The sequence below is a fragment of the Fusarium phalaenopsidis genome, assembly GCF_050370095.1.
Source record: "Fusarium phalaenopsidis strain FUZ10S chromosome Unknown contig_32296, whole genome shotgun sequence".
NCBI classification, from domain to species: domain Eukaryota; kingdom Fungi; phylum Ascomycota; class Sordariomycetes; order Hypocreales; family Nectriaceae; genus Fusarium; species Fusarium phalaenopsidis.
In genome coordinates this window covers 2607679-2635670 of record NW_028145408.1, presented here as the reverse complement: position 1 = coordinate 2635670, position 27992 = coordinate 2607679, and the positions used below count along the sequence as shown (strand labels likewise).

Below are 27992 nucleotides of genomic sequence, written 5' to 3'. Positions count from 1 at the left end.
AACATTCCTACAGCGGTCGATTACTTCATTTTCTGTACCTAGGGTTTAGAACTAGAACGGCTGGAATCCAAACAGGCCAGCCAAATCAAAGATGCTGTGACAGTCTGAACGGGAGCGTCCCGACCCAATGGAGCTGCTCAAGCCCAGGCTTCGATGACCCGCTGCCCTGCACCTCTAGCGATCAAATGCGCGGCACAGCCTCAGGCGCCTTGGGGTCCATCAGGAGGGGCACATCCCCTAATGCGCCCTATGCAGCAGAAGCAGCCGCCTGATTTCACCGCCCGTCCCAGCGCCCATCCCATGGAGCCCAGGCCAGTCCAGGTGCAGCCAGTGACAGAGAGGCCGGGGAGCAGGGCGTCGACCGGTGTCAAGGAGAGCTCCCGGGCTGTTAGTGATCTCATATCAATCTCGCCTGGACACTAACATCTGGTGATCCAACCCATCCAATCCAATACGCACTTGCGCCCAGGTCACACCTCCCTCTCCAATTATCGAGCGCGTTCCCTCCAAGCTTCCCCCCGCAAAGCACCTGGCACTGGCAGAGCACAACCTACCTACCTCTCTCCGCCGGCGCCCAACAACGACGACGACGACAAGTTTCCAATCCGGCAACGACAACAACGAGGCTCGACTCAGCAGCCGCCGCGAGCATCGACCACGCCGCGTCCCTCTTCTCCCTTCCACCCCTTCCCCTTCATCTTACGACCTTCAATCCTATCCTCTTTTTTTTTTCTTCTTGGCCTCCTTGAGACAGACAGCAGCACAGCACCCATAAGCATCAGCAGCAGCAGCAAGCAGCAACGAGAGCGACTGGAAGCCCCCCGTTTCCGCCCTCCTGCGCAAGTGCCAGCGCCTCAGCGCCAGCGCCCAGGAGCCTGCACCGCCGCCCAAAGACCCGACATTCATCGATCTCCATCCCGTCCCAACAACAACAATAAGACCCTGAGCCCTGGCTGGTTCAGTGCCTACCCCGTCCTTCTGCCTCTGCCTGCGTGGGAGGAGACGTCGCAATTCATCTCCTCGTGTCGCCTTTTCGAACTGGCTGCCTTCTCAGCTTGGTTCGTCTAGCCTTGAGACTCGAGCCTCGACTCCCAGCTCTCTCTCCCACTCGCACTCGCACTGGCGGCATCCGTCACGTCCCTCGTCCGGCTCCCGAAGGCACCACCCTTTTATCAGGCTGGCCCCTCCTCCCTCCATCACCCTGACCTGAGATCGATCGCTCGCCCACGACGATTTCTCGCCGTCCCTCCATCGCCACGACGTCTCGATCGACCGAACCTGTCGTCCGCATAGCTGCTGTCATTCCTTCGACAGCGCTTTGCCCCTGACGTCGTTGCCCCGGTGCCCCACTGCCCTCATAGAGTCGAGCAGCGGGCGTCTTAAACCGCCCCTCCACCACAAGACACGCTGTTGTCCGACAAGATGAAGCGCTTCAGCCAGAGAGTTGTAGGCTCAACCCCTCGGCCCCCCTGCCCTCCCGCTGTCCCCGTCCCTGACGCTAACGTACCCCTCTCCAGCTCTCGCGTGGGAAAGATTCAAGCAAGTCTTCTAAGAAGAACAAGGATTCTAAGGATGGCACCGCGTCTCCCTCATCACGGGACTCTAACCAGTCTCCCGTCCTGACGCCCACATCCTCCACGTCGACCCTGAACGACCCCCGAAACAAGCCGCTGCCCCAAAACAATGCTGGCCATGGAAGCGAACACGGTAGCGCCTCGCAGCCCTCCAACCTCTCCAACGTCACTCAGGCCGGTAATGCCCCTGACCGTTTTGGTTCCGGAGGTGCTTCGAGCCCCAACGGCGGCAACGCCAACTCCAGGTTGCCTCCGACTGTCATCATCAGCCCGACGCCTGGTGTATGTTCTCCCCTTCTCTCGCCTGCCCTTAAAGCAGAGCCTTGCAGCTGACAACCAATCCGCGCAGCATGTCCCTCCCCCAGGAGCCGCCGAGACGATGCCTCACGACCTCGCCCCCCCCAAAGCTGGCCAGAAGTCGCTCCTAATCCATCGCGGAATAGATAACCGGGATGCGATTCCCGAGGGACTTCGGACCCCGAAAAGGCAGCACTCGTCACGGTTCGACATTTCCGCCCACCGCGAGCTCGAGAAGTTGCCCGGTTTTCATGAAGTCCCACCCAACCGACGACAGGAGCTCTTTATGCAAAAGATTGACCAGTGCAACGTCATTTTCGACTTCAACGATGCGAGCGGAGACATGAAGTCCAAGGAGATCAAGAGGCTTGCTCTGCACGAGCTGCTCGACTATGTCGCTAACAACCGACAAGTCATCACCGAGCCCATGTATCCCAAGGTCGTCGACATGTTTGCCAAGAACCTGTTCCGCCCAATCCCGCCCCCCATGAACCCTCAGGGCGAGGCCTTTGATCCAGAGGAGGATGAGCCCGTTCTCGAGGTTGCCTGGCCACATATCCAGGTTGTTTATGAGTTTTTCCTGCGCTTCATTGAGAGCCAGGATTTCAACACCAACATTGCCAAGGCCTATATCGACCACAGCTTCGTTCTGCAGCTTCTGGAGCTGTTTGACTCGGAGGATCCCCGTGAACGAGACTTTTTGAAGACGACCCTCCATCGCATTTATGGAAAATTCCTCAACCTGCGCTCTTTCATTCGACGATCCATCAACAACGTCTTCTTCCAGTTCACCTATGAAACCGAACGATTCAATGGCATTGCCGAGCTGCTCGAGATTCTTGGTTCCATCATCAACGGATTTGCTCTCCCACTGAAGGAAGAGCACAAGATCTTCCTGACACGGGTGCTGCTGCCCTTGCACAAGCCCAAGAGTCTCAGCATGTACCACCCTCAGCTTGCCTACTGTATTGTGCAATTCTTGGAGAAGGATGCCTCGCTCACAGAAGATGTAAGTTGTCTAGATATACTCGCGGCCCCTATATGCTAACTCTCGCAGGTGGTGCTTGGCTTGCTTCGCTACTGGCCCAAGGTTAACAGCACCAAGGAAGTCATGTTCCTCAACGAGGTTGAGGACATCTTTGAGGTGATGGATCCTGCCGAGTTCGCCAAGGTCCAGGAGCCTTTGTTCCATCAACTGGCCAAGTCGGTGGCCAGCCCCCATTTCCAGGTTGCCGAGCGTGCGTTGTACTTCTGGAACAACGAATATTTCTGCAACCTTGTCAGTGACAATGTGGAGATTATTCTTCCCATTATGTTTGCGCCCCTGTATGAGAACTCCAAGGGACACTGGAACAGGTATGTTTTGACTTTGAGCTGGTCGAACGTGTTCTAATGGCATGACAGGACGATCCATGGCATGGTCTACAATGCCATGAAGCTCTTTATGGAGATTAACCCACAGCTGTTTGACGACTGCTCGCACGAGTACACTGAGCAGCAGAACAGTGCCGCGGCACGGGAAGCTCTGCGGGAGCGTAAATGGGCTGCTCTGAGCGAGAAGGCGAACCAGCAAAGGGAAAGCAACGGAACCCCCGACGCGCCGCCAGCACGAAACCACGTCACACCGATGTCACGCGTCGATGAGGTTGACCCTGTCACCGAGGATAACCAGAAGCGCCTCGATTCGCTTAAGTTGCAAGACGGTTCAGCCAGCGGTCGCCGACCCAGTCTCCACGAGCGCCAGAATTCTGTGGGATCTACCCGGAGTCGATAATTAAGACGACGATCCGGTGTCCTTTCGAAGCATGGGGGGAGTATAGCGAATGGGACGACGGTCCTTGCTGCATAGTCAGGGTTCTGCGGCGGCGGTGATGACAAGAAGGTCTTGGGTTTCCGCGGTTCAATAATGGGCTTGAGATGATGCGTCTTCGGCATACAGTCGCTTTCCGGGTTGGCCTGGGTCAGGCAGGGTGTTTATCATCGCCTCTACATCATGCCACTGGCCTTTCGACCTGTCATTCTTGGTTTTCACCTCAACTAGACCATGGGAGGCTACCCATGGGGAGGGAAACTGTGCAGTCGATATTACAATGCCACTGAGTTTCCTCCTCTCGTCTGCCTCGTTTCGTTTTGCGAGCTGAGAACGTTGACCCTTTGATACTGTTTATTGGAACAGGCGGGAGAGATGACACAAACGGCGGGGAACCGAGCGCACAAAAAGTGGACGTATAAACTTCTCGTGTAACTCTTTTTTGACGATTGTTGTTCTTTCTTGTTGGTGCTCTTCTTTCTTCTTCACTCTTACTTCTTCTATTCCATCTTCTTTTTTGGTCGGTTTCTCGCTCCTCTCATGCGAACTCGGGAGGCCCAGGCGTATGGAGGAGCTACGAAGAGTTACTTTTTGCCTGACTAGTCTTGTTCGAGTGCTTGTGTATGTATGTGTGCTTGTCTGTTGTGGAAAGGGGGGAGGAGACCAAGGGGGGATTGCTTTCGTTGGCTTTTGATGTAGACGATGAATGAGCAAGACCGAAAAAAGTCATTACCGGGGTAGAGAGAAAGGGCTAATTGCGAGAGGACTGTGTTGCATGTCATGTACAGGATTCAACAGAATTGAGTAACTATTATATCTGTTTATGTCTAGAATAGTTAAGTGACTACACTTTGTGACCCCTGAATGTCTTGGTCGTTGTCCATCTTCATCACCACCCTCCTCGTCCCCTATCATACCCACCTCTTCCCCTCCCACGGAACCCACCGTTCCCTCGTCCTCCTTGGTACCCGTGGTGAGGTGGTGGCTGCGGAGGCGGAGGGACACCCCATCCACCCATCATCTGAGGCATCATTTGAGGATTTGGGAACCAGCCCTGGGGACCTCCGGCCATATGCGGAGGAGGCGGCGGCGGTGGCCAGGGGCCTTGATATCCAGCCGGGGGAGGTGGGGGAACAGGGAAATCTCCTGGTGGGGGGATTGGAGGAAAGTTCGGTGGGAGTTGTTGTGGCGGAGGCGGAGGAGGGCGGTTTGAACGGTCATGAAACTCCCGGTCATGACGGCGAGGTGAGCGTTCGGGAGACCAAGATCTGCTGTACGAGCGATGTCCCCTAGAACGGTCGTGCCGTCTACCGGGGTTTGGACTCCTGCTAGGGGTGTAGCTGGGACTGCGACGTCGACTTCTACTTCCGTCACGACCTCGGCTGTATGATCTGCTTCCTTGGTGTTGACTCGGACTCCGGCTGCAGGAGAGACTACGGCCTCTCGAGTCTCGTGAGAGTCGTCGACGTTTGTGCGCGTGGCGTGATGAGCTGCGCGAACGCCCTCGAGAGTAGCTGCTCGACCTCGAGCGCGAGCGGCCTCTGTTTCCGCCTCTAGAACCCTTCCTTCTCCTCTCCTTCATCTTTTCGCAGAACTGACGGGACCAGCCGTAGTATGTCTCTCCACCAATGATTTCACCCGTGATTTCATCCAAGAGAACCCGTTCTCCCAGCTCATTCAAGTCCACGCCGGGCTCATCGTTCAGCTTTTGTTCCCTAGAGAACATGCGCTCAACCTCACCCAGCAAGCCTTGCACCGCGTCTACCAACACCTTGTCCGCAGGACCAGGAGCTAGCTGAATGGGCCGAATGAGGTCTGGGATCATAGGCTTGGTTGAGTTGGGAGTCAAATGTGGGAGCCATGTCGTGGCGGGTAGGTCGTACCACGGCGTCGAAGGATCGCCGTGAAGGGAGGGTAGGGTGTAAGGCGCGTCTTTGGCGAGTTTGATGGGCGCATTGGAGATTTGGGGGGTTTCGGTCGGTTGAGATGCCACGCCGCTTGCGAGCGCATCCTTGAGTTTCGAGACTATGTCGGCGCTGAAATACTTCTTCTCTTCCCATAATCGAATAAGGTTCTCGAGCTTCGCCTTGTGTTTTGGGCAGTTGTCAAAGGCTGCGGCGCTTGCGACAAGACCGGGAAGGACGCCATCCCACAATGTCGCAAACTTGCCATCACCTTTTCTCTTGATGACATGGTAAAACACGTCGTTTAGGACATACAAGAGATGCAGTCTCTTCCGCTTGAGACTGGGACGCGAGGCGTCATCCTGCAAACTCTTTGAGAGGATGCCTAGGTATTTAGCTAGGGCAGCGATGCGCGCGGGCGAGGGCGCAACGTTGTCGACGATCCAAGCTTTGCATTTCTGTTTGACGGGAAAGCAAAGAAAAATTTAGTGCTTCTGCCAGGGAAAAACGGAGGGAGGCTTGTTTTTTAGCAAGCGATGGAGCAGACCTGGACGTTGGGGCGCGAGCACTGGGAGAGGGCGTTGGTGAGCAGCGGGAAGAAGGCGTCGACTACGGGACGGCTCAGGGAGGTTGGGTCGGCGCGGAAGAGCGTGGCGGAGAATGTGGCCTTTGCTATGACCAACTCTGGAGTCGCCATGGCGGAATTCTTCGAGGGGTCCTCTCGAAAGAGGATATTGAGGAAGAAATCACTATGTATAAGCAAGAACAAGGTCGTGGTGTTGCTGAAGCTCTGGTGGAGTTGGGAGCCTCTAACTTGGCTGAGCAGGCCGCCGGGTAATTACCGGGGCAGTTGGCACGTGGGTGACGTACCGGCATGAGCCGCGCTCAATGCACAGGGCCTTGTATGACGCTGATTGAGAGCACCGGCAGTTATTCACATCGGAGATGCTTCATGGACCCTTTACCGAGCTGACAGGTCAATTCCTCCTTAACCCAATGCAATACAGACACCAATCCATTAGCCTCACAAGAGAGCGATTCTTCCCGTAGCAAAGCAGCAAGCGAGGTCGGCGACCGGGTTCAGGGCTCCACTCCAACCGGCCTTCGCCGTATTGTGTTGCATCCAGTTCATCCCCATCCCCATCCCCGAATGCAAACGCGCGCAGTTGAGCAAGTAAAAAATATTCTGCCCTCAAGTAGCCCATTGAGACTCTGTATGAGTAGAGTAGCTAAAGCAGTCTGGATTTTTCCCTTCACTTCCTATATCCTAGTCTCAAGTCATGACGATGCGTTGGATAGTTGTTGTACACGGCTCTGATCACGAGCCCTTGCTGTCCATGTGAAATCCGCCTCTCCGCTACCGGTCCTAAGAAAATCGATCCCCCTTTGGACTCCGGTATACTGTAGAACTTTCATATTTGCTCTTCTCTCCCACCCGTTGCGCCTCCGTCTCGGGCGCGTGTCTCGTGGGCGCCGGGTCGCTGCTCGCTTCTTGGCTCGGGGAGCCGGCGCTGTCGGTGCGCGCAGGGCTGCCGTTGCCCTGATCGTATTCGAGCGACTCAATCATCTGCTTCTTCTTGCGGTGCGCCTCGAGCTTGGCCTGACGGTCGGCGTTGATCTGCCTCTTGGCGAAGAAGTAGGCACCACCTCCAGCTATTTCCAGTCAATTCGGGCCCGGGATACAGTAAGCGGGGAGGAATGTCTTCGTACCGACGCAGAGGGAGCCCCAGCCCAACCTAGAGTGTGAGAGATTTGGTCAGCTTCAAATTGGGACAAGTCGGAGGCGAAGTTGTAGAGGGACGAACCAGAACGATTTAACCTGCGCAACAGTCAGCAATGGCGGCGCAAAGATAGCAGCATCCAGGACAACTCACAGTGTTCATCTTGACAGACAATGGCCAATTCTATGCGGCAGACAATTTTTTGGGAGCGTAAAAAGCGAGTCGGTAATGTAGGATTCAAGAGGCAGGGTTTTTGTCAAGGTGTAAGTGGGATGACCTGACAAGATAAACGGAAACGTTCCTTCAAGGTCCAGGCCCGGTCGGTTGGCGGCCGGCATCTACAGTACGTACCCAGAGAGAGCTCCGTCACGGGGAGCGGGTCCGCCGATAAGATAAGAAACTCGTGCCCACGCCAGCAACCGAGTTCCACGGACACGGCACGGCACAAGCCCAACGCCTGAGCTGAGGCACGCTAGAACAGCTCTTGTCCAGGCGCCGCGTCAACCACAAACTACCGTCGAGCATGTCACCCGACACTGAGCAAAGACGAAACCCCGTTACAGGCTGTTGCAAGGGTTAATGGGGGGGCATCAGACACCCAATTTTAGCTCCTCAGATGCCCTCCCCCGCTGTGGCGCCCCTAGAGAGTGGTGGAGATGACCTGCCCCCGGTAACTGAATCTGCATGATGGCGTCTCCCGTTCGCGTTTCGAAGTGTTTGAATTATGAAACGATGAAAAGCGTCCAAAAAGCTGCCGTGGTAAAGCATATTTACATCACCATCTGCAGGCAGCCAGCTTAATAAATTGCCTTTGTTGAGACCGTGGCATTTCCTCTGCGAGTCTGTTTGTACGTACCGTCACGCGCTAAAAGTCAAACAGCCCAGGGGTTGTGTTGTACAGGCACGCTTTATGACATAAGGGTGGCTCAGCTAGCCGCACCGGCGGCTTGAAATTGTGAGAGCCACGCAAGACAAGTTGCAGCACGATCGACATCAAGGCCACGAGTAGAATAGGGGACCTCGTAGAAAAAACAAGACACTTCTCCTGAGCGTCCCTGTGCTCGCGGCCTCTCTTTCTCTCGCTTCTGGCCTACGCCCCGAACCACTCAGGCCTGTCAACATTATGCTAAAGCCCCTGTCACGACCACCGCCCAGCCGCTCCATCGATCCCCAACCGTTCTTCATCACTACCCAGCGCCGACCTTTAAGAGCTCCGTCCGTCTAACGGCTGCAAAACATCTTTTTCTTCTCCAGGCACCACCCTCCGTGCCGCGACCTCGATTGATCAACCTCCCGCTTCTTCGCCAGCTCGCGCGCCAGACCGTCTGGCTCCAACCTACAACTCGGCGCCCTGGCGTTAATGCCTTGATGATCGAGACTGCTGGGCGTGGGTGTAGCGGGTAGAGTCGCCCTCGGCCCCCGCCGTCGAGAAAGAAGCATATACTCCAGCAAAATGGAGCCTACCAACGGAGAAGGGCCCGATGGCTCGTCGATTGTACGAGGTATTCCCTTCCCCTGGGGGAGCGTCATTCGCTAACAGGTCTACAGAAACCCGTATCCTCTCTGCGGGCGCGGTTCGAGAACATGACCTCGACAAACACCGTCAGCAAACCCGCCGATGTCACAGCCCCCGCCCCGACTCCTTCACGGCCCATCTCTCCGGCCCCCAAGCCGAATCGCCTCCGAGATTTCAAGCCGGGCCAAGACGCTGCAGCGCCAGCGCCGGCCGTCCCTTCGACCCCCGTAGTCCCTGCCAGGCCGAAAGAGCGGCCCAAGCCTGCTGCACTGGCCATCAGCCATGATGCCCCTCCCCCGCCGTCTCAGATGTCCGCACGACCAGTCCCGGCCGCGAAACCACATTCGATACAGCTTCAGCAGACAGTAGCACCGCCGCCGCCTCCCGCTGTTACGGTTCTCCCGCCTCAATCACCGCCAAAGGGCCGGCTGTCGACTCTTGCAGTGGGGGACCAACCTCCGTTCCTCAACCCCGATACTATTGCAACACCTTCCACTCCGGGTGGTTCATCTCGAGGCTTTAAAATCCCAAGCCGATCACATACATCTTCACCATCTATTAGCGGCCCCAAATCACCACGCCCTGCCGGCTCAAGACCTCCCTCGCCACCTCCTCCAAGGCGCTCAGGCGAGCTAAGGCGGAGTGATACTGTTAAGACTGCTCCTCCTCCTCCGGCTCCCCGCAACGAAAAGGCCCTGATACCTGCACCAAAGGTGACAGCGGCCCCAGGACCCCCGGGACCTCGAAAGGGCGACATCTCTCAGGAAACCTCGCCATTCAACAGTCCGCCGAGCAGCGTAGCATCTGGTGATGGAACCCCTCCAAAGCTACCGACGCGACCAAGGCCGCAGTCTCAGATCGAGCTACCTAGTAGGCCTCGGTCCGTTATTGTTGGATTTGATCCTCCACCGGTTCATCACTCGGTTGCCAACATGCGGAAGGATCGTGAGCAGGAAGTCAATGGGTTCTCAAAAAGTATCACTCCTCAACCAACAGGTGAGGTTCGCCCTGCACTACCAGCAAGGCCTGGGACCTTTGAAATTCCACCACGACCTCCTACCCTTAACAACAATACCATGAAACCCCCACCGCGGCCTCCACGCCCAGCTGTATCTACAGCAATTCAACCATTGGAAAATATCCCTTCTACGCCTCCAAAGCGCGTCGTCTCGACCCCGACAACGCAGCAACAGTCTCAGCAACAGCTAGCTCCCCCCACACGAGGCCATGGTAGATCTATGACGATCGACAGAACCTCCGACCGAGCGCCCGCAGAGTTTCGAATTGCTCCGGTGACTGCGGCGGCGCCCCCGATCACAGCTGTTGCGCCTCCAAAGCCAATTCAGTCAGCCGTTGTTGCCCCTGCCAAGATGGCGCCAAAAGCCGACCCCATCCACCATGTCACAGCATATCCCGATGCGTCCAACACCAATCGCCGACCGCCGTTCATCAAGCATGGATCTTACGAGATTCAGACCAAGTACGACGCGAGGAACTTTGATGTGTGTGGTGAATTCATCTGCGCAAGTGGGCACATGACGAGAGTATGGAGCCTCTTGGATGGCGAGCTGATCATGAGCCTGTCCCATACGGAGGGTATCAGAGCTACCGCAGTGGCCTTCAAGCCAGCTGCTGACCCTCGAGAGGAGGGCAAGCGCATCTGGATTGGTACTAACACGGGTGACCTCATGGAAGTTGAGGTTGCCACGCATGCTATTACACCGGGAAAGCCAAATGTTCATGGCCGATGCGAAGTCACTCGAATTTACCGGCGTTTCAACGAGATCTGGACCCTGGATGAGTTTGGCACGCTGCTCGTATGGGGGCCTGACGAGACTGCCGTTGCCAACCTCACAGGAAGCCCAACGCAGAGCTACAAGGTTCCCAAGGGACACACCTACTCCATGGTGGTTGGAGATGAGCTCTGGCATGCTACAGGCAAAGAGATCCGTATTTTTGCACCGACGGTCGATGGCCGGTCTCAGTTCCAGGTCCTCGTCCGGCCACTGGTGGCGGACAGCGCTGGTGAAGTTACCTCCGGAACCCTTGTGAAGTCACAGCCAGACAAGGTCTTCTTCGGCCATGTCGATGGCAAAGTGACGATATACTCGACTACCGATTACACATGCCTGGGAATGCTGAATGTCAGCACCTGGAAGATTAATGCTCTAGCGAACGCGGGCAGTTACATCTGGGCAGCCTACAACACAGGCAAGATCTGTGTCTATGATGTTGAGGAGGCGCCTTGGGTGGTTCTGAAGGAATGGCAGGGACACGACAACCCGATTGTGAAGATGATTACTGACCCTTCGAGCTCGTACTTTTTGGACCGCCAGCAGATCGTCTCCCTGGGCGCTGATAACAAGATCAGGGCGTGGGACGGTCTGCTCGAGGACGACTTCCTAGAGGATTCGATGAAGTCCAAGGACACCCAGTATTGCGACTTTGACGAGATCAAAGCTCTCTTCCTGACTTGGAATGCCGGCGCTTCTACACCATCCAGTCTCCGATATTCCGATGGCGATGCAACCTTCTTCCAGGACCTCGTTCAATCCAGTGGCTCTCCAGAAATCCTTGTGTTTGGTTTCCAGGAGCTGGTGGATTTGGAGGACAAGAAGTTGACCGCCAAACGATTCCTCAAGCCCAAGAAGAAGGAAGCCGGGACAGATCAAGAACGAATGAGCCATCAGTACCGAGACTGGAGAGATTTCTTGCTCAAGACCCTTGATGACTATATGCCGGCGGACGATCTGTACCATTTGCTTCATACTGCTCCCATGGTTGGATTGTTTACCTGCATCTTTGTCAAGTCTTCCATTCGAGACAGGATTCGAGGTCTCCATGCTGCCGAGGTGAAGCGGGGAATGGGTGGCTTGCACGGCAACAAGGGCTGTGTAACGGTACGATTCCGAGTCGACGACACATCGATCTGCCTTGTCAACTGCCATTTGGCCGCTGGACAGTCACAAGCCAACGCTCGCCACAACGATATTGCAGCCATTCTTGAGGCGAGCTTGTTCCCGAGTGAACGAGACTCGGCCACTCGAGTTGACAATTTTGTCGGTGGAGGAGACGGCAGTCTCATTTTGGATCACGAGCTGTGCATTCTCAACGGTGATCTCAACTACCGTATCGATACCATGTCTCGGGACACGGTTGTTACGGCAGTGAAGCAGAATAACTTGGGCAAGCTCCTTGAACGCGATCAGCTCTTGGTGGCTCGTCGCCGCAACCCAGCTTTCAAGCTGCGAGCCTTTGACGAGATGCCCATCACATTTGCGCCAACATACAAGTACGATGTGGGCACAGACAACTACGATACAAGCGAAAAGAGACGAAGTCCCGCCTGGTGCGATCGGCTTCTATACCGGGGACGAGGACGAGTGGAGCAACTTGATTACCGACGACATGAAGTCAGAGTGAGCGATCACCGTCCTGTGACGGGAAGCTTCAACCTCTGGGTTAAAAAGGTGGACGCGAGACGCCGAGCGAAGGCGTGGATGGAAAGCCAGCAAGGATTTGAGGACATGCGGCAGAAAGAAACGTCCCAAGACAAGTGAGTTGATGCAAATGAGATGGTGCAGTACCACAGCTAACAATGGCAGGCTTCTCTATCTAAGGGACACATGCGGCTTCGACGAAGAAACGAGCAAGAGGCTAGTTAAGGAAAAGTCTGCGAGACGAGACAACCGCAGCCCAAGTCGAAACTAAAAGTGCATTCAACAATCACAACAGCAAGCCGAAGATGCCAGCATCCGCTTGACTGACCTTTAAAGGGGCACACAAGGCCACCATCGACAGGGAGTATGACCGAGTATCCTGGTTTGGATTGATCTTTTTACCGGCGTCAAGACGAGGTTCGTTCCCAAGGAAAGGAGGTGACATTTGTTGGAAGGGATATGATGTTCGTACCAAGATCCGGGGGCGCGAGGAGCAGGTCATAGACTCGTTTTTACCCGTTTTTCTTTTTCTTATGTTGATTATTCAACCTACCTATTCTAGACATTCAGATGGACTCAGAGATGAGGGGAGTTGTGGACATTTACGACGATTAGACGATTGGTCACCCAAGCAGCAGGAGGAGGGAAGCGAATGGGGGGCAAGCTGCGGAATGGACAAGAAAAGGGTAGGAAAATAAATACAACGCGATGCCAGGTTGAGCGATGATTTGGGTGTATTGTGTGTAGGATGTGGTTGAATGACGGTTCCAGGTGTTCTTCAGATGCTTATTTTGGGACTTGCCACAGATAATAAATATCCTATGGTGATGTCTTGGGATATTTATTCTCGTAATGAATTAATGAGTAATTCTATACTCCTTTCTTAGCTGACTATTACGAACAACAGCGCTAGGAACCATGAAGAATGAAGTCCATGGTGATCAGTACCTGAGTGCAGGGTAGCATCGGGGAAATAATGACGTGCATAATCCCGCCCGTCTAGGTGCAATGTTTCACGACAAGGCAATGTCCTCTTGGAGTTCATCTCTGTCAAGTAATAATTGGGCTTCTTCTTTTGCACTCCTTCGTATCACACCGTGAAAAAATCACAAAATGCTTGGATGCCGCAGCCCCAGAGTGAGACCAGACGAAATGGTGTCAGCCGGAAGGCGTCGACCCGGGGCCGCAGTCCCCTGCGAGAAGCCCTGTAAGACCCCTGGAGGACGCATCTCTCGGAGCCCGGACCGGCGCCTATTGCATCGTGGGGACGGGATGTGATTGGCCGAGACGGGTTGCGGCTCGTTGTTGAGTCCGTCGCCAAGCCTGGCTAGATAAAGCGAAATGGCTTGGGAGAAGATTGAGATTGTTGGAGGGTTTGCTGACCGTCTTGTTTTGTTTGTTCTTTATATTCTCTCCACGGTAACCAAGTTGGTGATACTTTCAATTGAGACTCTCACAGGGCTTATCAATTGTGGGAGAAGGTGTAGGTCATCATCTTGTGTATCGACCTAATCTCTCAACAAGCGTCAATCCGCTACGCAGTGTGAGCGGTGAGAAGAGCGGAACCTCTGCTTCATACCTCCCATACAACACCTCTCATAGTCCGTCTCTTTCAACGGCAGACTCAACAATGGCGAGCTCAACTGAAAACACGGCGGCTCCGCGAAAGACGCCCATTGCTGCTCCGACTGCGGACAGCAAGCCGGCCCCGAGACCCGAGCTGACGGATGAGCAAAAGACAAAGTACGAGACGCTTCTTGAGCATGCTAGGGGCATCACCGAGATTCAGTGCGAGAAGCAGGCCGACAAGGAGGACAAGTCTGGTCTCATCACTGACCGTGAGAGGGCCTGGCTGACGCGTGAGTGTCTTTTGCGGTATCTCCGGGCGACAAAGTGGTCGGTCGACGACTCGGCCAAGCGGCTCCGTGCCACGCTCGCCTGGCGCCGCGAGTATGGGCTCGACGACTTCACGCCCGACTACATCTCTCCGGAGCAGGAGACGGGCAAGCAGATGATTGTCGGGTTCGACCGGCAGGGCCGTCCGTGCCAGTACCTCAACCCGGCCAGGCAGAACACGGACACCAGCCCCCGACAGCTGCACCACCTGTTCTACATGGTGGAGCGCGTCACCGACCTGATGCCTCCTGGAGTTGAAATGCTGAGCCTCATGATCAACTTCAAGCCCAGCAAGGAGCGCAAGAACACGAGCGTGCCCGTGTCGACGGCCCGCGAGGTGCTGCACATTCTGCAGAACCACTACCCGGAGCGTCTGGGCAAGGCCCTCATCATCAATGGTAACGTGACACTTTTACTCTGCAACTAGACTAGGCTTCAATGCTGACACCTGCGTTAGTGCCGTGGATCGTCTGGGGCTTCTTCAAGATCATCACGCCCTTCATCGACCCTGTGACGAGGGAGAAGCTCAAGTTCAACGAGGACATGAAGCAGTATGTGCCCCCGGAGCAGCTCTGGAGCCTGGACTGGGGCGGCGACATGGACTTTGAGTACGACCACGCCGCGTACTGGCCGGCTCTGAATGAGATGTGCAAGCAGCGCCGCGAGGAGAGGTTCCGCCGGTGGGAGGCGGCCGGCAAGGAGGTGGGTGAGTCGGAGGACTACCTCGCCGGCGGAACCGACGTGAGCGTCAAGGGTGTCAAGTTTGGAGGTGATGTTGATGGGGTCGCTGAGAAGCTGGCCGAGACTGGGCTTGAGAGTATTGCGGAGCAGCCTGCTGTCGTGGCATAGGATGGAGAAGACAGCGACGATGCTCAACGACAACGCTCACATGGTTTGTCTCCCAGTGTCACCGGATGGATGAGATGGACATGATACAAAGGGAACCCTTGCTGTTTGATCAACAACATTTGTGTATTTCCAAAAGCGGACATGACAGCTTAGACGAAAGGCAACCCGCAACACCAAAGGGATATGTTAGGCAGACACACAACCTTCACCCCTCTTTTTCCTTTCTTTTTCCTTTTCAGATCGTTCATGCACAGCATAAGGCTGAGCGAGCTATGCAGGGTCATCCATCATCTGACTCTTCTTCGTGTTCGCTTTTGGGCAAGGATGTGCATTATGTGCACATTCACGGCTCCATGAAGCGGGGGAAGAAGGGAAGAGGTTTGACAACTCAGTTTTTGGCGTTGATGAATGTGTCTCTTTGTGGATTAGAAAAGGAATCAATCCTTACGCCTTTCGGAAGTGAGCGCTTGACATGACAAGTTTGTCTGCCTGGATTCGCAGCCTACCTATGGCACACACTTCATTTTCAAGCTCCCACCAACAAGAGAGACACACACATGGAGTTTGCTCCCCGGGGTTCAGCTCCGCTTCTTCCCGTCTCTTGGTTCGAGGCTCTACTCCCGTGTTTCTCATCCCATACTGCCATTGGCTCGATGCAAAGATGGGACAAACCACTCCTCCCAACCGTTGGCTCCAACGTGGACGAGCATCGCCAAGGCTAAAATGCATTGGTGGTTACACAGAGGACGGCGCTTTGCTCTAGCCTTTGTTCGCCCGTGATGCAGCTTCACGAAAACCAAAAGACTGCGTGACTTTAAAAAAAGACTGAGGGTTGTTTACTGCTTTTGTTGTGTTATCTTTGTCCAATATCAACCTGCAGTACCCGTTCAGAGTCGGTGAGTTTGGGGGCCGTTTTCGCGCCTCACTGCAGCCTAACCCACACCCTTGTCCGTTCACTGCGTTGTTCCTTTTGGTGAAGGGGAAACTGGGCTGCTGCAGTCTCGTCACCCACCTACTTAGCCGCCGGTCATCTGGTTATAAGAAGAGAGAGGGGAGGGGTTTGGAAAGGCTGTGTGACGGTGACTGGTGCAGAAGCTCTCTTGTCTTTGGCGCTTGGTTGGAGAGCTGGGTTGACACTTGCCCTCTCTTCAAAAACTCTGGGACTAGACAGAAAGACATACTTCTTGCAACAACATTCGCTATGGCATCAATGTCCATGATGGAGAAACTGGGACTACCTCCTTTTCTACAGGGCATGAACTCGACTTCGCTGCCCTTCAACTCCTCGGCGGGGTTTCCGTCTGGCATCATGGACACTTTTCTCGTGTCCGCCGGCCAAGCCTCGCCGCTACTCCAGGTATTCCTCTTCGTCTACCGCTTCATCGGAGCTCAGCTGGGTCTCGATCCATCCATACTCCTGACGTTCCTAGGTTGCCTCTGGGGTTTGTCCAAGCTGTTCGACCAGGTGTACGCCTTTGTGGACTACTTCATCAGCCTGTACTTTCGGTGCACCATCTGCGTCAGCGAGACTGATCAGATGTACACGAACCTGATGCAGTTTCTGTCTGAGCAGCAGGACATTGCGACGAATCGACACCTCACGGCGCAGACCGTCTTCAAGAGCGCGTGGGATGAGGAGGAGGATTCGGCAAAGTTTCTGGCGACGACGAGTGTTGATGATGAGGAGGACTCTCCAAAGTATCTCAACTTTGCGAGTCAGGCAGCTCGATGTGTGAGTTTCGAAGGGTGAGTCGGGCCTTGAGTAGAGTGTTAACAAGTAGCAGAGCCCTCGCTATGTTCCAGCTATGGGAACCACTGGGTTTTGGCACAGCGGGACCTACTTCAAGGTGAACAGGAGAAGAGAGTCCTTGCAGAGTAGCAACTCCTGGGTCAGTCAGAAGGACGTCGAGGAGCTCAAGATTTCTTGCTTTGGCCGATCGATCAGTCAGTATCCCAACCCCTATCGCCATAACCACCATTAATCCAAGTACAGACCCCATCAAACAGCTTCTAGCAGACGCCAAGACGGCCTACTTCCTCGACACCCGTCAGAAGACGACTATCTACCGGCCTAGGAACAAGGAGAGTCGTCGTGACGCCTGGAGTATGTGGCAGCAGGTCGCAAGACGGCCCATCCGTCCGATGCGCACCGTGGTCCTGGAGAAGGAGGAGAAGCACGACATCCTGAGAGACATCAACGAATACCTGCACCCTGCGACTCCTAGGTGGTACGCGTCTCGCGGTATTCCTCTCCGCCGGGGTTACCTCTTCCACGGCCCCCCGGGCACGGGAAAGACTAGCTTCTCCTTTGCGCTGGCTGGCGTTTTTGGTATCGACATTTATGTCATCAGCTTGCAGGACCCTACCATCGGCGAGGAAGATCTGGCTGTCTTGTTCACGAGGCTTCCTCGGCGGTGCATTGTTCTTCTCGAGGACATTGATACGGCTGGTCTGCGTCGACCGGCTGACGATGATAAAGATGACGATGAAGACAAGAAGACTGAAAAGGAGACTGAAACTAAGAGTGACGAAAAGACAAAGAAGGAAAAGGCGACCAAGGAAAAGAAGGCCAAGAAGCCTAAGGACGACACAACCGACAGCGACTCTTCCAGCTCCGAGGAAGACCGCAAGAGACGCAAAAAGAACAAGAAGAAGAAGGGCAGCAAGAACAAGGAGAGCACGACAAGCAGGACTACTAATAATATCCTGTCCGTGGAGAGCATCTCACTCTCTGGCCTTCTCAATGCCATCGACGGCGTTGCCTCGCATGAGGGTCGTATCCTGATCATGACCACCAACAAGCCCGAGTCACTGGACGAGGCCCTCATCAGACCTGGCCGTGTCGATGTGCAGGTGGGATTCAAGAATGCGACAAGTATTCAGTCTACTGAGCTGTTTTACCGCATGTACGAGACTTCTCGACCTAACCCTGTACTCCCTCTCAAGGAGCAGACATCTTCCAAGTCAACTGCCACTACAACCACCAAGGTACAGAACGGAAGCATTCTCGGTCCAGCAGACACCAAAAACACCGAAGAAGACCTCCCACCCGAAGAACTCAAGAAAATCTCTGAAGAATTCGGCCGGCTCATCCCAGAAGCCATGTTCTCACCTGCCGAGATCCAAGGGTTCCTCCTCAAGAGGAAGAAGAGCCCACGCAAGGCTCTGGAGGATGCAGCTGGGTGGATCGAAGCTACCGTGAAGCAGAAGGAGGCCAAGTCCAAGGTTGCTACTGTTCAGTGAGAAAGAGTGAAAAAGGCGTTTTGAGAGAGGTGTGAAGAGGAAACAAAAATGGAGTACTTAGGTAGATGAGAGGTTAGGAGTGTGTTGCATGCTTTTTTTAATGGTGATGTATTTAGACATCCAAAAGTAAAAAGATTGACTAGTTTATATGAAATCCATTATTCGTTTACTATGTAAATTTGGTTGCATTCCTATATCTGTCTCCCTACCTATGTTCAGTTCGTTTGCCATATCCAAGGTGAGAGCTCTCGGTCAACCTCGGTGAGACAGCTCCACACCCCACCCCATCATCTCACCGTCCCATCCCCAAGCCCACGTTTACACATGCGACACACCCTCCCAAACACATATCGCGACCCTTAACTCCAAGCGCATCACGGGGCTACCAGCAGCCCGCAGCATGCCAAGTCGACGCTGCCCATCATGAGCAACCTCCAATCTGGCTCCGGCGCGCCAAACGCCACCCCCGGCGGCGGCAAGGAGCCCGGCCTGCGATACCCCAGCAATGGAAAGACCATCTACCATCGGCCGCTGAACCGCTCCAAGACGGCTGAGCTTAGCCAGGCTAGCTTTGCATATTTGTTTGGAGAGATGGTTACGTATGCGCAGCGACGCGTCAAGGGCATTCAGGAGCTAGAACAGCGGTAGGACAAGTCAATCTGAACGAACTTGAAAGACGACAGCTAATGGATGGTGTTGTAGCCTCAACCTTCAAGGCCACTCGATCGGTCTAAAACTCCTCGACCTCCTCCTCTTCCGCGAGCCAGCACGCACACAGCTCCGCCCTCTGAACGTCATCGCGCTCCTCCACTTCATCAAGCAAAACGTATGGCAGCACCTCTTCAACCGACAGGCGGACCGTCTCGAAAAGTCGGCCAACCCCGAGACGCCCGACGAGTACATGATCATCGACAACGAGCCGCTGGTGAACCAGTACATCAGCGTGCCCAAGGAGATGAGCCAGCTCAACTGCGCCGCCTTTGTCGCCGGCGTCGTAGAGGGCGTGTGCGACGGGGCGGATTTCCCCGCGAGGGTCACGGCGCATACGGTTGCTGAGGGCGAGATGTGGCCTGGCAAGACGGTGTTTTTGGTCAAGTTTCGACCCGAGGTGCTGGAGAGGGAGGGATTCCTGGGTAAGAGCTAGGGGGACTTTTTCGGTCGATGGGTGGGTGTTGGAGTTTGGAGTTTGGAATGGGATATTAGAAGGGACGCATGTCTCATTATTATCTGGCAATATCATGCCGTGTCTATTTAAGTGTTGAACAGCCGCTTCACACCCATATATGTGTCTCGTAAACAATCCTCCTAACGCCTTGCTTAAAGAACCTTCAACATGACAACCTTTCACCTCGGCAGCGAACGACTCCCCTTGGGCTTAGCACTACTCCCAGCCCCAGGACCCTTGTTCATCAGCTGCGCGAGCCCCAGATCTTTCCAGGCCGGCTCCTTTGACTTTTGCGTGGCCCTCTGGATGCCAAAGGCGGCGTGCTGGTCGGGCACGACATCGTCCTCGTCCTCGGGGTTGATGGGTTGGTGGGCGGGGGGAACGTAGATCTCGTCGTCGGGGAGCTTGTCCTTGCAAAAGTCCTCAAAGAGGTCTGCGTCGCGGGGACGTTGCATGTGGATGAAGGTGAAGCACGAGTCTTTGTTCTATGGGAGGTTAGATTGTGTTGGTTATTGGGGGAGGGGGACGTACCATCTTGGAGGTTGGGTGTGGGATAGATTGGATCTCGTATAGGCTTGGGTTGTTGTTTTGATAAACACGGGGTATTGCAGGTGTTGACGGGATGCTGGAGCGTTGGAGGGCGGTGATGATGCCGCCCGAGGTGGGGTGTGGGGCCGTGTCATAGCACGGCAAGCACTTGGTCTGGTCGAGGCAGACACGAACAAATGCTGGAGTCATGGAAACGTCCAACTTGTGAATGGCTCTTTGACCAATGTCCTGTTTATTGATTCTAAATGGTTATCCTAATTACATCACAGATTCTCATGCTATTAATAGGGACAATCATCACTTGGCTACCGGTAGCGTGCAGATCTATTGTAATTGCTGCGTACCTGGGCCAGTACCTGGTCTTCACGGCTACCGACTGTCGATATCACCAAAACATTCGCAAAGTCAGAAGCTATCCTATGTTTGCGTTACTGACTTTCATCAGGTTAGAAGGCAAATTACCCAACATCTCATGGTAGGTGGCTTCATGGTGTTTCAAGTAAATGGATATCAGTACGTAGTCCTAGCAGCCGTGATCCTTCTACTGCGCCACTGCAATCGCTGTCCTACCCTGCTTGGTTATAAGAACATCGTCCTACTCAACCATGATTGGCTTGGACACAGATCTTTTGCCATCAAAAATTCCTATACAAGCTACTGTTCATCATTAGATGACCCTATAAGCGACACCTACTTACCTACCTACTGATCGTTTGACGGAGCATTACCCTACCATCGTTGTGTCCTTGAGAGATATCCCAATGAACCTGCTACCTTGTCATTAAGAATTCCAGTGCCATCTACGACCACCAGTATTTCTGACCAGTTCAAACTACCCAAGCTCGACTTACATACTCTACAACACCCAATGGCGACTTCTTCAGCAAGACAGCCTTTGACAGAGGACATCATCTATCAAGTCGGGCTATGCTTTCTGCCCGAACGTTGGGAGAAGGCCCCGACGCCTGCTGAGGGAGGCGACTTCGAGATGGACATGTATTGGCTGCGCAGACTCACCTACCTCTCCCGAGCAACCAAGAGACTCTTAGAGCCGCTTCTGTTTCGCTCCGTTCTTCTCCAAACCCCCCAGGATGTCGTCCACTTCTACATTGACCTCATCCAGATACCACGGATCCGAGGATATGTCCGCCACTTGGCCTGTGTTACGCATAGGCGCTCTCCTGGCAACATGCTTGATCTTCGCGTCAACCGGATCTTGGGGAGGATCCTGGATGAGCGGATCGGTGGCAGAGAGAACAAGCTGTCCCTGATGAAGCAGGGCGCAGCCTGGGAACCATTCGTCAACACATTTTCAGGAATGGAGGAGGCGCCGGAAGAACATCTCGGACCATATTTAAAGATGCGTGGAGACGTCGACTACATGATCCGATCTATCCTGCTCAGTACGACCAAGCTCAAAACTCTCGTGTGGCATCTCGACGAGTTTGACAGGGTAGAAACTTGGGTCCCTAGGGTCCTAAAATCGGCGGTAAAGTCTGATCATGTTCTGCTGCCCGACTTGGAAGCTATGGCCCTGAATTATCACAAGGTGACGCGCAACGATCGGTACTCGCACCTCCAGGACTTTTCATGGGAACGGGGTTACTGGAAGAACTTGCGCAGGCTGGTGCTGTACGACACAGACTTTGACGATGGCTTTGGCAATATGTTATACCGGGCTGGGAGGGCCGGGGACTTGGTGCCGGTCGAGGAGCTCATAGTGAGGGCGAAAAAAGGAGGTCCAGGCATTTCCAGCCTGGAGGTCTTTTCAGTCCCAGCTGACTCCCACCACCCGCTATTCCGACCACCGAGTGAGGATACTTTCCGAATTTTTGAAAAGGTCAAGCTACTCGACATTAGCTTTGGGTACTTTTCACGTCGTAACGAAGAAGGCTCTGTGATGCTGGAGGCGTTTGTGCACTGGCTCGGTGCCCCTGAGCGGCTTCACCTCACGGGACATCCTCCACCGTTCAAGGCCCTCGCAAGGGGTACTGTGCACTCTCGATTCAAGTCGATCCAGGTGAAGGAGTGGAAGGATGAAGAGGATCTGGAACAGGACGAGATGCGGCAAAAGGTTGAGGATTGGTGGAGAAGTCACTCGGCTGTGGTGCCGAATCTGGAAGAGTTTGTCGTGCAGAGAATTGGCGAGAGCAAGGTCTGTATCACAAAGCCGTAAAATTGTCCTTGTCTATGGAAGAATGGAATGGAAAGGATGCATGACATTGATGGCTGGTTGTGGTGGTTTCATTGGTGTCAGGGTTGTGACTGGGTACCTGTTTCGGGGTGTGTTTCGATCTTGTCATGGACAATGGGCTTTGTTGCAGGCAAACAGAGTAATTCGTTGTTAAATACTGTTATTGAGAGGCCTCAGCTTGGTTTCGTAATGATATGCCTGTTTATTGCTGCGAGAAGAGCGATCGTTCATGCAGTGCCGAACTTGGTGAGCCCCCACTCGGTAGTTGTCGGGCCAGCTCCATCGCCGCGATCAACCCCGCATGGACAGCGGCATCGGGATTTTTAACCTCTTTCATCGTGACGAGGCGGCCGTATTATGGTGGGCCTATCTAGGCAGCTAGTGTAAGTGAGATGTAGCTGGTAACATTCTGTAAACGTTGGGGTTCTCTGGACTCTGGTTTGGCTGAGGTATTATGTAGCATCTGGTAGGTAGTTCATCATCAGGCTACCAGGGTGAGGCGTCAACTGCTGGAGGTCCCCAGGATGTGTGATAAGCCCCCCCCGCCTACAGCTGTTACAGCTACGAGTTAGACACTTCAAGGCGGAACCTGAATCAGGGGTGATAACATTGCTTCTTTCAAGGCGAGTGACATGGGTAATTGCTTGATTACAGGACTAATTGTGACCTGTGGCCGTATTTTACAGTCCCTTGATGATTTATTGGGGCCTTGTCGCCTTGCGTCGTGGAACCCAAGCAACTAAAAATTGAGGCTGTCGATTTACTCCCCAGCCCTGCCGACTCTCGTCACCACCTGTCTCATTTCCCCTCTTCAACTACCATTCTTCCTAGGCATCTGTTAACCACCACCAAACCTCTACCCATGGCGGGCAAGACTAGACGCTCCAAGAAGAAGCCCGGAGCCGCCAAGCCCGAAGGTCCGAAGGCTCCGCCACAGCTGCCACTTGACATCATCTACAACATTGGCCTTCAGCTCACCTTAGACCCCAGGCATAGCCTCCAGACTCTCCATGGACCTTGTTTTCTACCAACAAACCACAACAAGGACCTCCGCGCACTCACATACACTTCGAGAGCCAACAGGGACCTCTTGGAGCCCCTGCTCTACCGTCATGTTGTCCTAATGAAGCCGCAAGAGGTGTGCAGCTTCTTCAGCACCATTGCCGCAGCCCCACGCCTCCGCCAGCACGTCCAGCACTTTGGCTGTGTTGCCCGCCTCAACGGACCGCAAGTACGAAAGGACGCACTCCCAGAATGTCGAGCCTTTTGGCAGAAGCATCATGGTTCGCAAAGATCGTCGATAATCACCCTGCTCAACGGTCTTGGCTTGTCCAACCTGGCCTGGGCCGCCTCACTGTGGGAGAGGAGGAAGGATCGCTTCGTGTTCAACGCCGACTTTCGCCACGACGCTGTCCTTGAACTTCTGTTTGCGTCTACCCTCCTTTTGTTGACGAACGTTCAGACATTTGTGTGGAAGGACTTGGATGGCAGGCCCGTCGCCCCCTTGTTGACCTACCTCTTCGATGCGGCACTCATGACAGGCTCTCAACTGATGCCCAAGCTCAAGGTCTTGAATACCTGGAAGGAGACCCTCGCAGTGGATGAGCAAGCCCAGTTCTTCATCTACAAGACTCATCTTTGGGAGAACCTGGAGACGCTGTATCTGAACGCTGTCGACCTCGACAACGAGTTCACTGATATGGTGGTCAAGGGCGACTTCAAGAAGGATCTCCCAGTGAAGAGGCTCTACATCCATTGTCCATCTGGTGCCGAGCACATTTTCCATCCAGGAATGTACCATCCAGGGCACCCCCTCTTGAGCAACTCGGCTTTGGACGCAGACAATCCCGACAATGACAAGAGCAAGTTCAAGGCTTTCCGCAACCTTGAATTCCTCGAGATCAAGTTTACCTGGTTCGAGACCCGTGCTGTCGAAAGCTCTCGCGCCTTGAAGTCCCTTTTACACGCCGTCGGTGCCCCGGAACGCCTCAGCCTCACCGGTCACCCCCTGCCCATGAAGGCCCTGTCTACGGGCGTCACACACTCGCGGCTCAAGTACCTCAAGGTGAAGGAGCTCATCAGGAACGCCCCATCCAGCGTGCGCTCCAAGGACACCCTCATCACGCAACTCAACAACCTCTGGGACGCCAAGGACTGGAAGCGTCTCGTCCCAAACCTGTGCGAGATCGACTGGGATCACTACAAGTTCAGGAGAAAGGATCTCGAAGGGGAGGACAAGGCTGTCTGGACTCTGGAGGACGAAGAGGAGTGGGAGGATGATGATAATGACGAACTTGATATCGATGACATTTTCGGTTACGGGTATGGCCCGTATGACGGACTTGACGGGCTTGACGACGATGGTAGTGATTTGTCTGTTGATTTTGGTCCTGATTTTGCTGGTGATCCAATCACCACGCTATTAGCGTTGCAGGATTCTGGTATCCCCCTGGAGGCGTTGATCAACCAACTCTCTCTGCATTTTCATCCTCCTGGATCTGAGTAGAGGACATAGTTAGGGTAGACGCAATACTACATGATGTCTGTTTATTGCACGCATCTACGGGACACAATGTCGTTCATCAACAGATGATTTTTCTAGTCTACTCGTACAGTCTCTGACAATTTCCTACCCCCGGTCCAAGAATCCATGTTATCCGCGGCACTGCCCAATGTCCCTGTTGATGATCCCATGACGAGCCTTCCTTTTAGACCAGGCTTATCCCTAATGCTCCTCATTCGTATGAGGCTTAGGCCTGGGCTAGTCCTGCTTGCGTACTTAGGTAGGTAGTTCTTCTCAAGAGTGGTTAGTAAAGGAGACGTGTCAGTGATTTGGTGCCTTGAGGGCCAACTTACTCGCAGCTATTCTTGGATCAAAAAGGAGGGAAAAGAAACAAAAAAGAAAGAGACTTGGTCTCTGGCATTCCTCAAAGAAGAGACGTCTTAGGTTTAGAATCGACCTACTCGTTGGGAGCAACGAGGTAGATCTGGGGGTAATGCAAGCTATACTCATAGGCGTACGTAAGCAAGGCCATGAGTGCCATGTCTTCCTCCTCGTCCTCTGTCAGTGGCTCCCAGGTAAGACCCATCAGCTGGTCCACCAGATAATCAGGAGGAAAGTTGTCGGCATCGAACCACCCAGTGCGACCCCATGTCCGCAGAGCCGCCTTGACATAGTAGGCGAGGCGAATCTTTCGGCAGGCCTCCACCGTTCTCCAAATGAGAAAGGGACACCACGGTGTGTAGATCCTGTGTCTAGGATCGACGGTAGGCATGAGGTCACGAGTTGCGTCCTCGTTGAGGCGTATGAGGTCGCCGGCCTCCAGCATGTGGTGGTCCCAGAAGACATAGCCCCAAGGGCGAGCGACATGGACGGTTTGGTAGAATTCACCACCAAACAAGGCGGCCCGGGCATTGAACTTTCTCCAAGCCCACTGGGGACCGATGTCACCATCGTCGTAGAAGGGCACGCGAGAGACCCAGAGCGGATCAGGTTCATTCACCAACTCCTTCAGATCCTCAGGGGTGGGACCGCAGTGATGATAGTCGTAGAAGAGCTGCAGATCACCAAGGGGGAAACGGGCCCGGACCGAGCGCTCGGGTCTCCAGTCGTCAGAGTTGACAGTCTGCATGAGTGTGTAGCGCTGGTTGTAGGTACGAGCGTTGATGAAGTCACGCATGAACCGGAGACCCTGGACAACCATGGGCATGCCAGCAGCTTCGCAGTCGACGTAGGCTGGCATAAGTGCACCAAGCTCAATATCCTGATCGATGAATCTGTTGATCGCTGGGATATGTCAGCTTTTCTAACTGTTAGGTTTTTGAAATAGGGGACTTACAAGGGGCCATCTCAGCGACAAGCAGCTCACAGACGTTGATCATCTGTTCAACCTCGGAAGTTGAGAAGTGAGAGCAGAAAGCTCTGTTGATTCGGTAATGTTCCAACTGAGACAAGTGGGAGCACCAGCTCTAGTGTGCCCCCTCTCGCTCTGCTTCAGGGATGGGAGGGTTGCGGCCCCCGTTGTCAGCACAAGCTGAAGCGATGGCCTTGTCCATGACATTGATGTACACGTAGAGACGGTAAATAGCCCGCTTGAAGCGTTTGACGACAGCTGGCGTAAGCTGGAAAGGGGAGTTATTGCCCATGAGAACGGGATGGTCTCGCTTGAGGTTGGTGGTGATTCTGTTGGCCCACCACTCGACGTTGTCGTGGAAGAGATGCATATCCTTGATACCCTCCATAGTCATTCGCTGGTAAACAGGTAGCTGCTCTTCATCGAGCGTACGCTTCTTGGCAAAGACGCGGTGGATAGCCTGAATGCCAGCTCGAGCGCCGTGCCACTGCTCGCGGGTGAGGTGGTAGAAGATGACGGCCTCTTCGTAGACGCTCTGGTGCATGGATCTGATGAGGATGGAAGAGGCGATGTAGGTCTTGCGAAGGCTGTAAGCATTGTTGAAGTCCCGGCAGGTAAGGATCGAGTTGAGAAGTGATTTCTTGTCGGGGAGGAACGAGAGGGTGTGCGAGATGATCTCGATGGGGATTTTGGCCAGAAAGGCCGAGTGGTTGTTTGGATCTTCGTCCATGATGAAGCCAGATGGACTTGAATCGTGTGTGAGGGTGTAGAAGGGGGGAGGTGAAGATGTTCGGGAGGAAGAGTTTGATTTCTCGAGGAGAGAAGATGTTTTGATTTTGATCTCCTAGGCGTCGAGTACCTTTGTGGATTTTTTTTCTTCTGCTTTGTATGGGCACCTGTTGGACAGCTGTAAACAGCTGGCCGCCAGATATCCCAATGTGGCTGTTGCTCGGCGTTGACTGGGCGAGTGATATAGGGGCGTAGACGCCTCGGGTACTGGACCAAATCACGTTTGATTTATTTGGACGCATTCCAAGCTAGGACAAACTGAAAGGACTCAAATCTCTTCATGGACGTCATTTATAAGGTAATCTGGTGTTTGCATTCGCTTTGTCTATGTAGTTGCATTCAAAAAGCCCCTGGTCAGAAGTGGACCATGCTGCAAGTAAAGAAGCCACCTGCTAGTTCATCCACTGATTTCCCCCCATCTATTAAGCAAAAGGAACACTCTCATTCCACATAGACTCTGCTATGTACAGTCTCCAAGTGTCATTCTGCGGCCTCACCATCGAACGCTGCCAGGTCCCGCCGCACAGGGAGTGGGCTCCCCACCGAGCCACCTTGACGAGCTCGTCCGCGTGGAGCTTTAGACCGCCCATGGGGAGTTCTCCGACGTTCAGCAGGGCCCTGCAGGACTTGTGGTCCCAGGTCCTGGCGGGCCACCAGTTGAGTTTGAACATTCCGTCCGTGGTGTTGCCGAGGGCACGGATCTGGGTGAAGATCGGTTCGCGGTCGTCGAGCACCGCAATAGTAGTCGGGAGATTAAAAAATTAGTGATTTTAATAGATTAAGAAATGTATTCTCTGAAGGTCTTACCTTGCCCCATTCCCAGTGGTACTTGGCCGAGTTGTAGGAAGGATCCCCGATGGGTTTCCCCTTGGAGAGGAAGTTTGCAGAAGCAAACGACAGGGAGGAAACGACGGTCAACAGAAAGAGCATTTTTATTTCTTTATTGACCAAGAAGGTATTGGGTAGTAGTCGGGATTGTTTTTGCGTCGTGGTAAAAGGAGAGTTGTTTGGTTAGAGTCGAAGGACGATGATCAATGGACTGGCTTAATAGCAGAGGTAAACGAGAATGCAATGCTGAACTCTACGATGCTGTGAATCATTGCATGCTGCCTGAGGAGACCGTGTTGTGATCTGTGTTCCGATTAATTGCATTATCACGGTCTCAGGGTATGCCCCCGAGCGGCCCAGTGA

General features: G+C 54.0%; 12 protein-coding genes across 12 annotated transcripts; 7 read left to right on the top strand and 5 right to left on the bottom strand.

Annotated features, from left to right (window-relative positions):
- Positions 1 to 1422: 1422 nt before the first annotated feature.
- LRP88_06402 (protein phosphatase 2A regulatory subunit RTS1) lies at positions 1423 to 3645 on the top strand (the record flags this gene model as incomplete). The annotated part of the gene is made up of 5 exons (XM_083242941.1): positions 1423 to 1446; positions 1518 to 1856; positions 1924 to 2880; positions 2929 to 3227; positions 3276 to 3645. 5 exons carry the CDS (start codon positions 1423 to 1425, stop codon positions 3643 to 3645), a joined length of 1989 nt encoding a protein of 662 aa, XP_083101877.1.
- A 1065-nt stretch (positions 3646 to 4710) lies between these two features.
- On the bottom strand, positions 4711 to 6282 carry LRP88_06401 (RNA polymerase II-binding domain-containing protein; the record flags this gene model as incomplete). Its single annotated transcript, XM_083242940.1, has 3 exons — positions 4711 to 5222; positions 5281 to 6043; positions 6133 to 6282. 3 exons carry the CDS (start codon positions 6280 to 6282, stop codon positions 4711 to 4713), a joined length of 1425 nt encoding a protein of 474 aa, XP_083101876.1.
- Positions 6283 to 6951: 669 nt separating this feature from the next.
- On the bottom strand, positions 6952 to 7468 carry LRP88_06400 (DUF4748 domain-containing protein; the record flags this gene model as incomplete). The annotated part of the gene is made up of 4 exons (XM_083242939.1): positions 6952 to 7238; positions 7296 to 7321; positions 7391 to 7404; positions 7460 to 7468. The coding sequence occupies 4 exons, from the start codon at positions 7466 to 7468 to the stop codon at positions 6952 to 6954; spliced, it is 336 nt and encodes a 111-aa protein (XP_083101875.1).
- Positions 7469 to 8759: 1291 nt separating this feature from the next.
- LRP88_06399 (Endonuclease/exonuclease/phosphatase) lies at positions 8760 to 12533 on the top strand (the record flags this gene model as incomplete). Its single annotated transcript, XM_083242938.1, has 3 exons — positions 8760 to 8801; positions 8855 to 12378; positions 12428 to 12533. 3 exons carry the CDS (start codon positions 8760 to 8762, stop codon positions 12531 to 12533), a joined length of 3672 nt encoding a protein of 1223 aa, XP_083101874.1.
- Positions 12534 to 13892: 1359 nt separating this feature from the next.
- Positions 13893 to 15007, top strand: LRP88_06398 (CRAL-TRIO domain-containing protein; the record flags this gene model as incomplete). Its single annotated transcript, XM_083242937.1, has 2 exons — positions 13893 to 14556; positions 14616 to 15007. 2 exons carry the CDS (start codon positions 13893 to 13895, stop codon positions 15005 to 15007), a joined length of 1056 nt encoding a protein of 351 aa, XP_083101873.1.
- Positions 15008 to 16208: 1201 nt separating this feature from the next.
- On the top strand, positions 16209 to 18250 carry LRP88_06397 (BCS1 N terminal-domain-containing protein; the record flags this gene model as incomplete). Its single annotated transcript, XM_083242936.1, has 3 exons — positions 16209 to 16739; positions 16792 to 16951; positions 17001 to 18250. The coding sequence occupies 3 exons, from the start codon at positions 16209 to 16211 to the stop codon at positions 18248 to 18250; spliced, it is 1941 nt and encodes a 646-aa protein (XP_083101872.1).
- A 423-nt stretch (positions 18251 to 18673) lies between these two features.
- LRP88_06396 (TRAPP subunit TRS31) lies at positions 18674 to 19394 on the top strand (the record flags this gene model as incomplete). Its single annotated transcript, XM_083242935.1, has 2 exons — positions 18674 to 18894; positions 18953 to 19394. 2 exons carry the CDS (start codon positions 18674 to 18676, stop codon positions 19392 to 19394), a joined length of 663 nt encoding a protein of 220 aa, XP_083101871.1.
- Positions 19395 to 19594: 200 nt separating this feature from the next.
- Positions 19595 to 20453, bottom strand: LRP88_06395 (Apc13p protein-domain-containing protein; the record flags this gene model as incomplete). Its single annotated transcript, XM_083242934.1, has 3 exons — positions 19595 to 19893; positions 19947 to 19989; positions 20427 to 20453. 3 exons carry the CDS (start codon positions 20451 to 20453, stop codon positions 19595 to 19597), a joined length of 369 nt encoding a protein of 122 aa, XP_083101870.1.
- A 379-nt stretch (positions 20454 to 20832) lies between these two features.
- LRP88_06394 (uncharacterized protein) lies at positions 20833 to 22140 on the top strand (the record flags this gene model as incomplete). The annotated part of the gene is made up of 1 exon (XM_083242933.1): positions 20833 to 22140. One exon carries the CDS (start codon positions 20833 to 20835, stop codon positions 22138 to 22140), a length of 1308 nt encoding a protein of 435 aa, XP_083101869.1.
- Positions 22141 to 23020: 880 nt separating this feature from the next.
- Positions 23021 to 24664, top strand: LRP88_06393 (uncharacterized protein; the record flags this gene model as incomplete). Its single annotated transcript, XM_083242932.1, has 1 exon — positions 23021 to 24664. One exon carries the CDS (start codon positions 23021 to 23023, stop codon positions 24662 to 24664), a length of 1644 nt encoding a protein of 547 aa, XP_083101868.1.
- Positions 24665 to 25118: 454 nt separating this feature from the next.
- LRP88_06392 (uncharacterized protein) lies at positions 25119 to 26040 on the bottom strand (the record flags this gene model as incomplete). Its single annotated transcript, XM_083242931.1, has 2 exons — positions 25119 to 25945; positions 25998 to 26040. The coding sequence occupies 2 exons, from the start codon at positions 26038 to 26040 to the stop codon at positions 25119 to 25121; spliced, it is 870 nt and encodes a 289-aa protein (XP_083101867.1).
- Positions 26041 to 26127: 87 nt separating this feature from the next.
- LRP88_06391 (uncharacterized protein) lies at positions 26128 to 26742 on the bottom strand (the record flags this gene model as incomplete). Its single annotated transcript, XM_083242930.1, has 1 exon — positions 26128 to 26742. One exon carries the CDS (start codon positions 26740 to 26742, stop codon positions 26128 to 26130), a length of 615 nt encoding a protein of 204 aa, XP_083101866.1.
- Between the last annotated feature and the right edge of the window lie 1250 nt (positions 26743 to 27992).